The following is a 12,896-nucleotide window of genomic DNA, read 5'->3' on the forward strand; positions in this document are numbered from 1 at the left end:
GATAAACACTACCTATCTTGGGACGATTTTCTGAGGGTAGATTGGGCACACAGTACAAGGTCCACAAGTCTTTACATTGCATCTTGAAATGCCCAGTTCAATACAGAGAGAAACTGCACCGCCGAGATGTGCCAATCACAGCTTTTCATATATTTATTTAATATTGGGGACTCCAAAGTGACATGCTTGGCAGAATAAACGCTGGTCGCTTTGCATCAAGTTAACGGAATGTTATATTTACCACAATTTTTTGCCATACAGGTTGGAAAACATTTTCTGTGAGAATTTGAAGGAGAAATGTTTTTTGGGGGGACACCCCTATAGCTTTGTTGTCTCCCCGATAGAACGGCAAAACACGTTTCCATAGACAGTCATAGTGCAATGTAAATGATCTTTTGAAATTAGCAAACATGCGCTAAGGATGAAAGGATTTTTTTCCCCCCTCTGGGATCCTAAGTTAGAAAATTCAGTGGCAAAACCGCATATCGTTTTCTTTTCTCTTAAGGGGCATATTGTACCCCTTTGGGGCATTCCCTTTGAAAATTGCCCATCTGAAAGGTTTTTGCAGCCAAAATGTTAGTTCTCAAACCCAATAGCGCTGCATGAGTCACATTTAAAAATATATAATTTTTCTAAAGGCCCATGTATAGATTTTCACCAAACCAAGTTAAGTTTCTAAATTGTCCCAGTTGCCAACTACACATCCCGGTGTAAATCCAACCAGTGGCGTTTGCGTCATGAGAGGGTAAAAGTTATCTACACATTTGAATAGATTTTTGTTTAAACCATTAACCGCATGGACTTTGCATTATTTGGGAACTTTGTATTGAGGAAGATAGACGCGCCTCCATCAGGCACCGAAGTTATAAACCTCCCAAAATCAGCTTTAATAGCAAAACAACTAAGGCACTATTACAGCCACTGTAATATTAACCTTGTGATTGACAAGTTGACAAAAGGCAGCCAGCATTTATCTGAACAAATTAGCCAATTGATGCCTTAAGCTAATTTGAACACATTTGCAAGTTTCCACTAGTAAGGAGGTTGCTTCCTCAGGCTCCTCAACACCTGAAAAATAATGAGAAACCACACTCTACGGGAAGCAACTTATCTACTGAATGTATTAACCTTACCTTTCCCAAAGTGTATAGACTTGACTTTTTTGCTGTTTGGGAAGTTTTGATAATAACCTTAACGTTGGCATTCCCAATATTTATAGACTACTTTTTAAAATCTTTTTGGGAGATTATTGGTATAACCTTACCATTGCCAAAGTTCACAGACTTCACTTTTTACTCATTTTGGAGGGTGTTGATAGCAACTACAACCGTACGTTTTCAATCTTCATGAATTGGATCGCGGGGGCATTTTCTACAACTTGGTGTGGTTTTTCAGTTTTTGTGGTAGCCACTATCTTTTTGGGGTCCACATCTCAGGGGCTTATATTTCCTCTTCATAAAAAAGCAAGATTATGTCCTGACGATGCACCCTTGGGTTCAAAATGCATTGGCTCGGTTGCGTCCGACATTGCGGCTTCAGGAGCGGTTTTATTAAAGATGTAGATTTTAAGAGATTGAAACATTGGAGACTATGATTGATTCTCATTATGTTTTTGGCGATCTTGAAAAGTGTATGTAGTCTCCGGTATTACAAGGATGCCCGTAGCATCAAGGGAAGATGGTTCTTGGTTTTTTCGTTGCAGTAATCTTAACCGTGGTATTCCCAGAGTTCGCATGTTGATTGGGAACCATGGCCCCGGCATTCCCAATGTTTATACACTTTACCTTCGACTTGTTTTTGATACTGCTCATAGTAACTTTAACCCTGCCATTCCCAACATGTATAGACCATTTTAAAAAATGTGGGGGGGAGAGTGTTGGTAGTAATCTTGTCATTCCCAGGGTTTGTAGACTTCACTATTTTATCATTTCGGAAAGTGTTGGTAGACCCGGCACCCTGGCATTATTAACACGTGTAGATTTCACCTTTTTAAAAGGTCCTATATTAACACCTTTTAAAAAGCATTTTTAATGCGTACATAATATACACACACACACACACACGTATGTACTTATATTATGCACACGTACACATTTATGTATAATTTAAATAAACACATTTATATACACATCAGCAACAATGCATGAGTTTCTACAGCTCAGTTCTATATAAAGCCTGTTTTTCTTCCCAGCCTGTCAATACTAATGTTCTGAGCTTAATGGCTGTTGCAAGATGCGTTCCGCCGGCTCCGACACCCGCTGCAAACCGTTAGCGCGTGTTGACGTTCTTGTGCTCTTGAAGATGGCCCTCCAATGACGCAGCCACTTTCTTCTTCTGGCAATCTATTCACCTTCCGCCCCACGAGTACTGCAGTCCTATTTCGCTGGCTATTTATCGCACAGTTATAAATGGAAACATACCACTTGTGCGAGTCTTACGTGGTGGCACCATCCAGGGCGAAGGTCTTAAGCAAAAGCTGCTTTTAAAGGGGCAATGATAGAATAGCCAGGCTCACCAGCTGTAGCTTCGTGCATTGAGTGCTTGGGTTTGCATGTAATCGGCACCCAACTGTTCAAATCTAGGCAAGGGCCAAAATGAGCCTTTCATAGTTCTAAGAACAGTAAAAGGAGTACCATTCCTGAATTAAACTGCACAGGTCACCTGGCTACCCTCTGATCTCAGGCCCATGTCCCCTCCTCCACCAGCTGCAATCCTGCACTGCCTCCTGGGCAAACCCCTGCACTTGGGGGCTGTTTCTGTATCCCTACAGCCCCCACCAGCTCTTGACACTTGATGTCTGCACTTACCCCTGCACTTGCCACTAGCTGGCCGCACTTTTACCTACTGTTTTATTTATTTTTACTGCTGTTCCTATGTATTGCACTGCCCCCTACCCCACCGCCCCCCAAACTTTTCCTTTCCCCCTGCACAATCTCAATGTCACCTGACCTAGTAAGATCGTTGAATATGTCCTCCCTCTGTTCCCCCTCCCTTGCCTCGTCAAGCCTTGAAACACTTGTGTATAGGCGCGTTATAAATGCCATATCATTCAGTTGGCTAGTAATCAATGTTATTTAATTTACAAGGGAAAATGACCGCTAGGCGAGTATCCATGTGACTTAATGGATTTAGAAGATGGGGTGGAGCCTAGAGTGATGGCCAAATTAATTCAAATAGGTTTGCAATGGCACTTGGCAGGTAGTTCTATTTTTTTATGTATGAATGGCATTCTGTTTTTATATGAGGTACAATCCACCTTCCCCCCCCCCCCCCCCCCCGAGAGGTCCTTTAATTTTGCCAACTTGGGTGTGAGTGCGTGCCGTCACCCTTTGTCCATGCAATGGGAATTTGTACCGTGCTGAAGTCCCCTTCTTTGGCGGCAGTTGCTGCGTCCCTGGGTTGGCGGCCATCTTGCATCCTTATCACAGGCTGCGTAGAAGACACCGGGTATAGTTGGAGGATGAGACCTGTGGAGTCACTGCTGGATTCGCATCAATGATAATTAGACGATTGAGTGCCCGGGGGGCTTCTCTGATCATTCTTCTTGTTCCGGGTCAGGCGGTGTCCTGCTATGCCCATCGCCACCAGAGCAGTTCATTTCCTCCTGCCAATCACTAAACTGCTTACAATCACTGGGGCCATCCAGATGTGCCCTTTTGTTGCCCCATCCAAACCTTTTTTTGGTCCACATCAATCCATTATTCAGCAATTGAGCATTCGCCCACTGGTAATTTTGTCCACGGGGGTCGCTAAAGTTTGACTCACTCTGACGACCCATCCTTAAACACATGCGTTTGCTCACTGGAGCCATTGCTGGTCTGCGTCTCTAGTTTGATAGTCTACGTTGCTCTTGATGGCCCATTCCTCATCTGGACGGCACAGCTGCTTGACGTCCTCCACAGAAGCTATTCTCTTGCTATGGATCTGCTGCATTTCAACGCAGAATCCCTTCAGAGGGACTGCCACCTTTTTTTGGAGTTGGGGCGATTGTCTACCTCTAGAGCTTTTGTCCCAATTTTTAAGCTGTTGCCCCATTTCACCCTTTGCAGTAGTTGTTCACCTCTGTAGTGTCCCCCACTGGACATGGTGTCCCCAGTCTGAATGGTTGTCCTCCACTGGATCTTGTCCCTTGATGGATCTCGTCCTCCATTCAATCTCGTCAACCAATCAATCTCTTGTTCTCTGTTGGACCTCCTGTCCATCAAATGATCTCCTGTCCTCAATTGGATCGCTTGTCTACCAATCAATCTCTTGTTCTCTGTTGGACCTCCTGTCCATCAATCGATCTCCTGTCCTCTGTTGGATCTCTCCACCAATCTATCTCTTGTCCCTCTCAGTTCCCTTTGAAGGTGTTGTCCGTCTGAAAAGTCTTGCCTGCCTCTGGAATCGTCGCCGCTTCTGTGTCGCGCTGCATGTGCCCCAGACAAGCCGCTGTGTCTCTCTGGAATTGTTACATTCCTCTGAAACTTTGAGCGCATCGTCCACGTTTGAAAGGATCATTCTGCCCTCCCCTTTGCATGTCTTGCCCCCGCCCATTGAAGTGGTTATTGTGTTCACAAACTGTTACCCCCGCTGAACGTATTGGCCCACCACCTCTGAAAAGGTGGCTCCCTTCTAAAAAAGTTGGCCCTTTTCCCTAATGGTTATTCCCACTCAAAGTTGTTACTCCCTTTTGGGAACATTTTACGCTGACATTGCACTGCTTTGTGGTTGCGAAAGGCTATTCGGCAAAAGCAAACGAAGGCGACTTGTAAAGGATATAGTGAGCTCAGCCGGAGCATGAGGTCTGTGGACGGGATGAGGAAGCGATGCATCGTGACCATGATCTGCAGCAGAGGCCCGCCCCGGCAGAGGTTCCCCTCGCAGTCTGAAAAGGCAAAGAGGGGGTTACATCATGGAGCCAGATCTTTCAAAGGCCATCATAAGCATTATCAGAATTCACCAGAAACAAATGAGTTCTTGTTGATTTTTACAGAAAGGTACATAGACTCAAAGAACAACCTAAAAAATGAAAAAGAACATTCCTAAAGAAATAAAAAAACGTCTGCATTATATCAGGAAGGAAGAAAACAGATTATTCCAGAATATGATGTACAGGAAGGCCTTTGAGAAATTCTTCTAGCCAATTTCTGTATATTCCTGACATGTATTACTAACAGGCTCAATAAAACAGGTGGTGGTCTATTGGGGGCATATTGTGTCAATTTCCTTTTGATATTTGAACAATAAGGTTGAAACTCAAGAATTACAAACTCAATGTTTACTAATCATGTTTTTTTGTACCGGATAGAGCCCTGTTGTGAATGTTATGGGTCCTGGCCATGACATTAACATTACAAGATATCATCTCAACATTGACTATTGGGATGACGCAGGTAACCTAGTCTATTCGAGTAAAGGAGACTGACTTTGTCCACTGCATAATTTCGTTCATATTATCAGGTGGGACCCACCTTAGCAATTGATCTTGAGCCAACAACTGAAGTTCCTACCATTTTACAAACTGGAAATTTACTATGTCTCATCACAAACCATAAAAGATTTAGGAGGGCATTTATCAATTGGTTGCACATAACGGGCCCAGACTAAGAGTATGACGGTGTGCGAAAACTGAAGTAAAGTGGCCGTAATGGGAATTTCACTGCTGTGCCAGCACTTGTGATTGGTTGGGACCAAGTGGTGGTGATGGTAATCTGTTTTTGCAGTCAATCTGCAGATTTGCTGTCGATTTACCAGCAAACTCTTAATGATGCCCATTTGGTTGTAATACCACTGCCTAGATGGTCAATAACGGAACAGGTGCTTCCAATTTTAATGTTGAAACACACATTTGTCAAAGGTGCATCCGCATTGACACATTAACCTTCAATCTTTATCGAACCTTTTGCAAGCCATTTAAAGGTCAAAATCAAGTCCATATGTAATGCGGAGCCAAAACAAACTTAAAATATTACTAAAAATAAGAAATATATTGATTTCTGCATGGAGATTGTTATTGACCGCGTCCCAGCCAGTCAGAATGTTTAGCATTCAGTAAATAACTACTGGTGTTGACTGTATTCTGAACATTCTGTCTTTAATAGCAGACAGGGAAACAACCATGCATAGCCTTACAGACCCAACGAGGGGTCATTATCGGTTGGAATAAAGACCAGCTAGCAAGTTATGACCCGAGACGATACTACCCCTCCCTCGGTCTACATACCCACATTATTTTGTGCAAGTCTGCAAATGTTTCATTCTGTGTCAGGCCTAGGTCCATGTGCTGGATGGAAGTTTCCCACTAAATTGCAACACACCACAAAGCTGGTCCTTGACTTCTGTGTGTGTCCTTTGATTCGCAAGGACATGTCTTAGCACCACAAAAGACACATAACTAACTATTCACAAGGGACTTAACCCATCATAATTGCTCCCACCCTACAAAATCCTATCTGGTCGACGGGTAGGTGCCAGTAGACTCTGGTCTTGGACCTCTCCAGTCAAGGCACCCATGCAGTTCAGGAATACTTAGGAAAAGTCTTTTAAAGTTATCCAGAAAAACTGAGATCAAGCAGAACAGCACACACTCAAAAGGACCCTCTCTGCACACACCAAATAATCAGCAAGTTAGCGGCGTGCTTCCTAGAGGGGTTCAAGAACATGCAAGGATCAAGCACAGCGGCAAGGTAGAGTCACATTGCATAGAAATGCTTCACTTTCTTCATGTGTGGAAGCAATGCCACCTCAGAGTTCAACATCTGAGCCCCTTCATACTTCCCCCGTGAAACGGTATGGTCTCCAGTAGACATGCTCAAGCCAACGTTCATGGGAAGCTAAAGAGATGGAAGACAGACTTCTTGCCAAACATGTAATCCTGGTCCTCCCTTGTATGACCTAAGACCATGGACTAAACAGATCTTGGTCTGTGGTGGAAGGGAAGAGAGAACATGTGAGAGGGGGCGAGCGGGGGTATGGATAGGACAACAGAGAGACTAACATTTGGAACGATGCAAAGTGGGTGAGGGACAACGGCTATATTGTAGAATTAGGGGGTGCATGGGTAGTCATTGACAGCTGATCGGACGGAATGCTGATCAGACGAAGGGAAAATAGAACATCTTGTGACCATTAGCATTTTCCAGCGATGGCGGCCTCTAGCACTTTGAAGGTGGCCCTAAAATTAGCCAGAACAAGCTTGTGTGATGGTCCCAAGACGTGCCCAGGTGTGCCCTTGAAGCATGGAGGACTGATAGCTAGATAATGTTTGTAGGCAACCCTTGCCAAACTCCAGGGTATTTTTCTGTGACCGCCAAGACAACTGTCGGAAGTGACACAGCCCAGTTGGATGTGTAATCAGGAATGCACAGAGCACACATGGAAAGTAAGAAGCGAGGGTGCGCCCGACCCCTCAAGAGCAATATACGCCTGGCCTGCCAGTGGGGATGGGTTCACTAATGCAAACCGTGGGTATAGTGCCATGATGTGCGTAGATCAGGGGTCTCAACCTTTGGCTCACCAGATGTTTTGGACTACAAATGCCAGCAGGCCTAGCCAGCATTATCAATGGTAAGGGAGCATGGGAGTCATTGTACAAAATATCTGAAAGCCACTGGTGGCAGACCCCTGGCATAGATGGATCCATCACCTGAAGATGATGGCTAGAGAGGTCTATGAGATCATTATATTACGGGGTCTCGCGGCAACGCAGGGTTCGCTGAAACATAACATTTCTTAGAACAGCGGGCATATGCCCAGTTTCATGGCCAGGGTGCAGAAAAACATGAGGTTATTGATATTTAGTCATAAGGCAGGTCTGACCCCCTTATAGAATATTATTGTTTTTCTTTTCAGTGCTTATTATGGTATTTATTGAGCGCTGACCTAGCTCTGAGAAGCAACAGAGCGCTTTTCAGAGGTAACAGAACAGCTATACAGAGGTACACAGAGGAGGGGTACAGCTTTACGGGTGGCAGGGAGGAGAGGGGCGGACAGCATCTATCAAGTCAGGTGGCGTGAGGGGCGATTTGATGGCCTGGGTGTTGAGGAGGAGTGCTTCATGCCTGTGTTATGCTTCTGGGCGCTGTAATACTAGGTGTTATTTTCATCCATGTTAATGGTACTCAATTTAACATCAAAAGGAAGAAGGCCTAGGCTGGCACTACCTGGATTTAAACCTGTGACTTCAGGTTCCCCAAAGAAGTGATACATGATGAAAGGTCTTACACACCTTTTAATCTGAGCATTGAAAATTAAAAACATTGCATTTTAAAATGAACAAATATCCTTATGGGAAAAAGGAGCCGATCCTAAAGCAGATGTCAATGCTTCCTTCATCCTATCAATTTCAAAACACTGCTAAATTCTGAACAATGGTGATCCGGGTGTGAAGTGAACTGAGAGGCAGGTGTTCTGGGCAGATGTCAAACTTTACTCAACGTTTTTGGAGATGTGTGCTAATGTTAGTGAATACCTTAGAGCCAGGCAGGGTTTGAACAAACAGGAATTGTGGTGAGAGATGTGGGCACCTAGCTTGATGGTCTTTGGCCAGAGTGGTCTGGGGGCAAATCCTCACAGGGGAACTCCCATAAATAGAGCTTCTATGTTCTTAGATCGCCAAGCTTTTTTCTGCTGAGTTTTTTGCTGAAAACGTTCAGCCGAAAAAAAACTAAATCGATTTTTTTTGTTTGGGGGGGGGGTCCCCACAACACCCCTTCTCTATTTTGTAGTCTCTATACCCCATATTCCCTACCCCTTATATGCCCTTACCCACCCAACCCCCTATATTTTTCAATGAGTTTTTTGGCCGAAGATTTTCAGAAAAAAACGCATTGAAAAAAAGCCTGGTGATGGAATAACGTTTTACCGAAATATAAAAGACTGCAGATGCCAACCTTGCACACGTAAAACCTTACGAACACAACTCAGTAAATTTGTCTGAATACGGATTAGCTTTTGCAGGGGATTAGCCGTTCCTAGTCAGCCGTAGCATAGGCATCACCCAGTTGACTGGCAGCCACGAGCCAAGCGGAGCCTCGGAACTGGCCCGAACTGGCACAAGTACCTTTAATGCAGAGAAAGCCATTGGATTCTTCTGAACTGCTAGAACAATGTAACAGGAGGTCTCCATGGCTAAGTGAGAATCGAACAGGCAGGCTCGGACCGGCATATAGAGCTATGTGTCAAGGGCCAGCCCAAGATACTTAGGTTGGCCTTTATTTTCTGGGCTCAGTCTGTCAGTTTAATATATCAATTATTGTAATCTAGACATGTATTGTTGGTATTTGTAGAATTGCACATGGAACGTAAGTGTTATGTTTTTATTTTTTAAATATGGGAAGGTTTGATTGTAAATTATAAAAAAATGTATTTGTATTTTATATGGCGCCTTAAACCAAGGCGCTGTACCGAGAATCATAATCTGTACAATAAAAATGATTAACAATACAAATAAAAGAAATCTGCCGTTTTAACCCAAATGAAGGAAATGGAACTTCAGCGACTTGCGAAATACAGAATAGACGGAAACCGAATGAAGAGAATAAGGGATATCATTCCAATGAAGGGGAGCTAAGAGGTCAAAGTGCCGAAAATGAGACTGAGCACAGGGAGGGCATGGAGACATGAGAAAAAATGGAGGCGAAGAGCGAATGGGTCGAGAAGGAGCATATAAAGAAACCAGAGAAGAGAGATAGTCAGGTGCAAGACCATAGAGAGACTAGAGACAAAGCAAGTTCAATTTAAGTTGAGAGTGAAAAGGTAGCCAGCCAAGGATGGACAGAGAAGAAACAGCCTCACAAAAAGAAAGAAAACAAAGGAGACGAATAGCAGCATTAAACACAGATCTCAGAGGGGCCAAGACGAGTAAGCGGAAGGCCAAAGAGCCGTGAAACAATAAAAAAAAGAGTCGAGAAAAGATCAGAGAAGATATCAAGAGTTTTGTAGCTTCAAAAGTCAGAAAGTGGCGAGCTTTACGAATATTGCATAAATGGAAGCGGCAGGCACGCGAGGACAGAGACATGTGATAAGTAAAAGATAAGGCAGAATCAAGGTGAAGCCCCAAATTGTGAAAGGTAAGAGGGATAGGGACCTGGGACAGAGGCATGGGTGTAATTTTAGGAGGGGACGGGGGTGTTTGTCCCCCCCCCAACTTTCATGGCAGATGTATTACCCGCCCAAGAAACAGAAAAGGTTCTTTGGGACAGGTATGACTGGAACCACGAAAGAACAGAACCAGAAAAACCAAAGGATGAGAGAGAGGCCAGAAGAAGGGAGTGATCACAATGCATCAACATGTAGTGTAAAGATTTCTTTGAATAATTTGCACTTGTAGGTCCTCCTTTTTTGGCAATTTCAGCCTTATTCCAACCATGCCAACACGATACATTATCAGCAACATAAATCTAGTGTTTTTACTGCTGACCACAAAATGCATTGGGTCTTCTTTTTTTCTAGGAGGCGACTGTCTTTCAAAAAGAGTATCATTGCATGAAGAAAATAATGTAGGCATCACGCTAGTGTCTTGCTAATGAAATATAGGGTTATTTATTTTTTTAAAATAGGCCATCCATCTAGTTTTGCAAGGTCTAAAACATGGTTACTCATTATGTGGTGCACCAGATGTATTGCACTTCAATGCCCATGATCCCCAACCGGCAGAGTCAGTGCTGAAGGATCATGGGAGTTTTAGTCCAAAATATCTACATAGCTACATATTGAGGAACCATGGTATAAAGCATTCATTAAAGCTTGGAATATTTTTTAATGGAAGACCAATACCAGCGAAGACCAATACCAGCCCAGTGCCCAAGGCCACTTCCAAATCAGTAATTTGAATGAATCCTTCCTGCCTCCAAAGCTGCCAGCCTTGAACCATTTTTGGACCCACAGTGCCACTGTATGATGGCAAGGCGTTGCCTCAAACCCTCTAAAAATAATTGAACTTCAAACCACGAGACAGGAGGGAAAAAAAATATCCATGAACTGCGTTTTAATTTGAGCATCGCAGCCAGGCGCCGATCGAATAATCACCGGAGTGGTGAGAAACAGAGGCGCAATTTACACGTTATTTTTGTGGCGAAACAAAAACGATAACAACTGCGGAAAGCAAGACAGAATGCCAAAAGCAATTTTCTTTTCGCAGTGTGTGTTATGCAAGCGCCTCATTACAGGGTGTGACTAGTGGGGGGAGGTGCCCCCTGCAGACCCGAGTCATCTCATGGCAGCGCAACCTTTCTCAGCTGGGTGGCCTTCATCTGGTCTAGATTTGTATACGTGGATGTCATTTCCTCTAAGCTGGTCAGAGAGCTGTGTGGGCTAAGCACTCGCTGCTGCAATCTGTGCGTGATCTGCAGGTTGCAGGTTCGAATCCCAGCAAGGCCAACTCAACCCTTCCCCCTTTCGAGGCCGATAAAGTGAGTACCAATTTCCGCTGGGTAATAATAATTGCATGTGAAGCGCTTTGGATAAAAGCGCTATATAAATGACAATATATTTCCACTACCCCTCTCTGGTAATGATTGCGAAGAGGCCAGGGTTCCGGGATTTGGAAGGCAGACGGGTGAAGACTCCTGGGGGGAGGGGCTATGCTGGGTACGTTTGTGGGTACCACAATGGTGCACAGATATGTGTTGCATTAAAGGTGGCAAGAGTAGGGGGTAATGGGGCAAGGGGTGAAAGTGCAAGGGTGGTTTCAAAAACACCGGCAGTGCCTCCTTCACCGAGGATGGGCACGTCACTTGCCCATTTCAGAGTGCTTTGAATCAAACTAAGCACAGCACGCAAAAGCAATAAAAACCCGCTAGGGAATAAAAAAAAAACCTTCAAATGCAGTAAATCGGGTACAGCACTGTACCTATATAGGGGGGTGGGCTGAGGGTGTGCTTTTGGGTACATTACAACGCAATCCAGATTTGCACAGACATATAGAAAGTGGAGTCAGCAAATCATCACAGGACCCAGGGACAGGCACGGACTGGCCTATTGGGCAACAGGGTAATGCTTCAAGTGCCAGCCCATGACTTTAGCATGGGTCTGTTTTTTTGGCCAGAATGGACCAGTGTTCTGGCTAGAGTGGGCCAGTTTCATAACATACTACGCTAGTTTTAGCCAATGTTACTAAGCAAACATGTTTTCAAACACATTATTTGCAACATGTTTTAATACACTGTAGTACCTGCCGAGGGGGGTATAGTGGCCTCCCAGCCAATTAGGAGGCTCAGAATGGGGGGGGCTTTACTACACACTAAAACCCCCGCTCCGAGCCTCCTCAGAGCTGGAGACCGCCCTCTTCCCTTGCCGGGAATCGAGCCCTTGAGTTTCTCAATCATACAGGTCTGCACAGGGCAGGGTAAGTGCATGAATACATGCAACACTGCAAACATAATCTATTCCATGAAATGCCCATAAACAGGAGAATTTAAGAGACCTGCGAAACGGATGGAATGAACACAGATCATGCATTAGAAACAGTAATCCCAACCCAGCAATAGCAAGTCATTGGCACGGAATGAAAAACATCTCTCAGATACGATTCCAGGTTGTTGAGACAGTGACAAAATATAATCAATATGAAAACATGTCCAAAAAACTGGGCCAAAGAGAAACTTTTTGGATTGTGCATCTTGGTACCTTGGTACCGAATAGCATAAAGGAGGAAATAAACTACATGTGCATCGTATGACAACCATTTGCTAATCCATGAGAGCAACTTTTCTCTTACGACACCTCTGTATGGTACCCCACAGGACAACCTTTACATGTCACCTTGCAAACATAGGTTTATCTAGGAGATCTACATTTCTCCTATTATTACATTGTGTGTTCTACAACTCGGACATAGCACACAGTCACACTTTAATACATAATGGTATGCATGCTACCTTTCCCGAGCTCCAACACCTGCCAAAATTGATGTC

The 12,896-nt window shown here is 44.2% G+C and overlaps 1 protein-coding gene across 2 annotated transcripts in view; it reads right to left on the reverse strand.

Annotated features, from left to right (window-relative positions):
- RASGRP1 (RAS guanyl releasing protein 1) overlaps positions 1 to 12,896 on the reverse strand; it is a 326,703-nt gene that overhangs the window by 78,281 nt on the left and 235,526 nt on the right. For both annotated transcript variants that reach the window (XM_069638555.1, XM_069638556.1), the window contains one exon: positions 4,762 to 4,867. In XM_069638555.1, coding sequence (XP_069494656.1) covers positions 4,762 to 4,867 — 106 coding nt within the window. The remainder of the gene's footprint in view (positions 1 to 4,761; positions 4,868 to 12,896) is intronic.

Source organism: Ambystoma mexicanum, chromosome 14 (assembly GCF_040938575.1).
Source record: "Ambystoma mexicanum isolate Mex_15411 chromosome 14, UKY_AmexF1_1, whole genome shotgun sequence".
NCBI classification, from domain to species: domain Eukaryota; kingdom Metazoa; phylum Chordata; class Amphibia; order Caudata; family Ambystomatidae; genus Ambystoma; species Ambystoma mexicanum.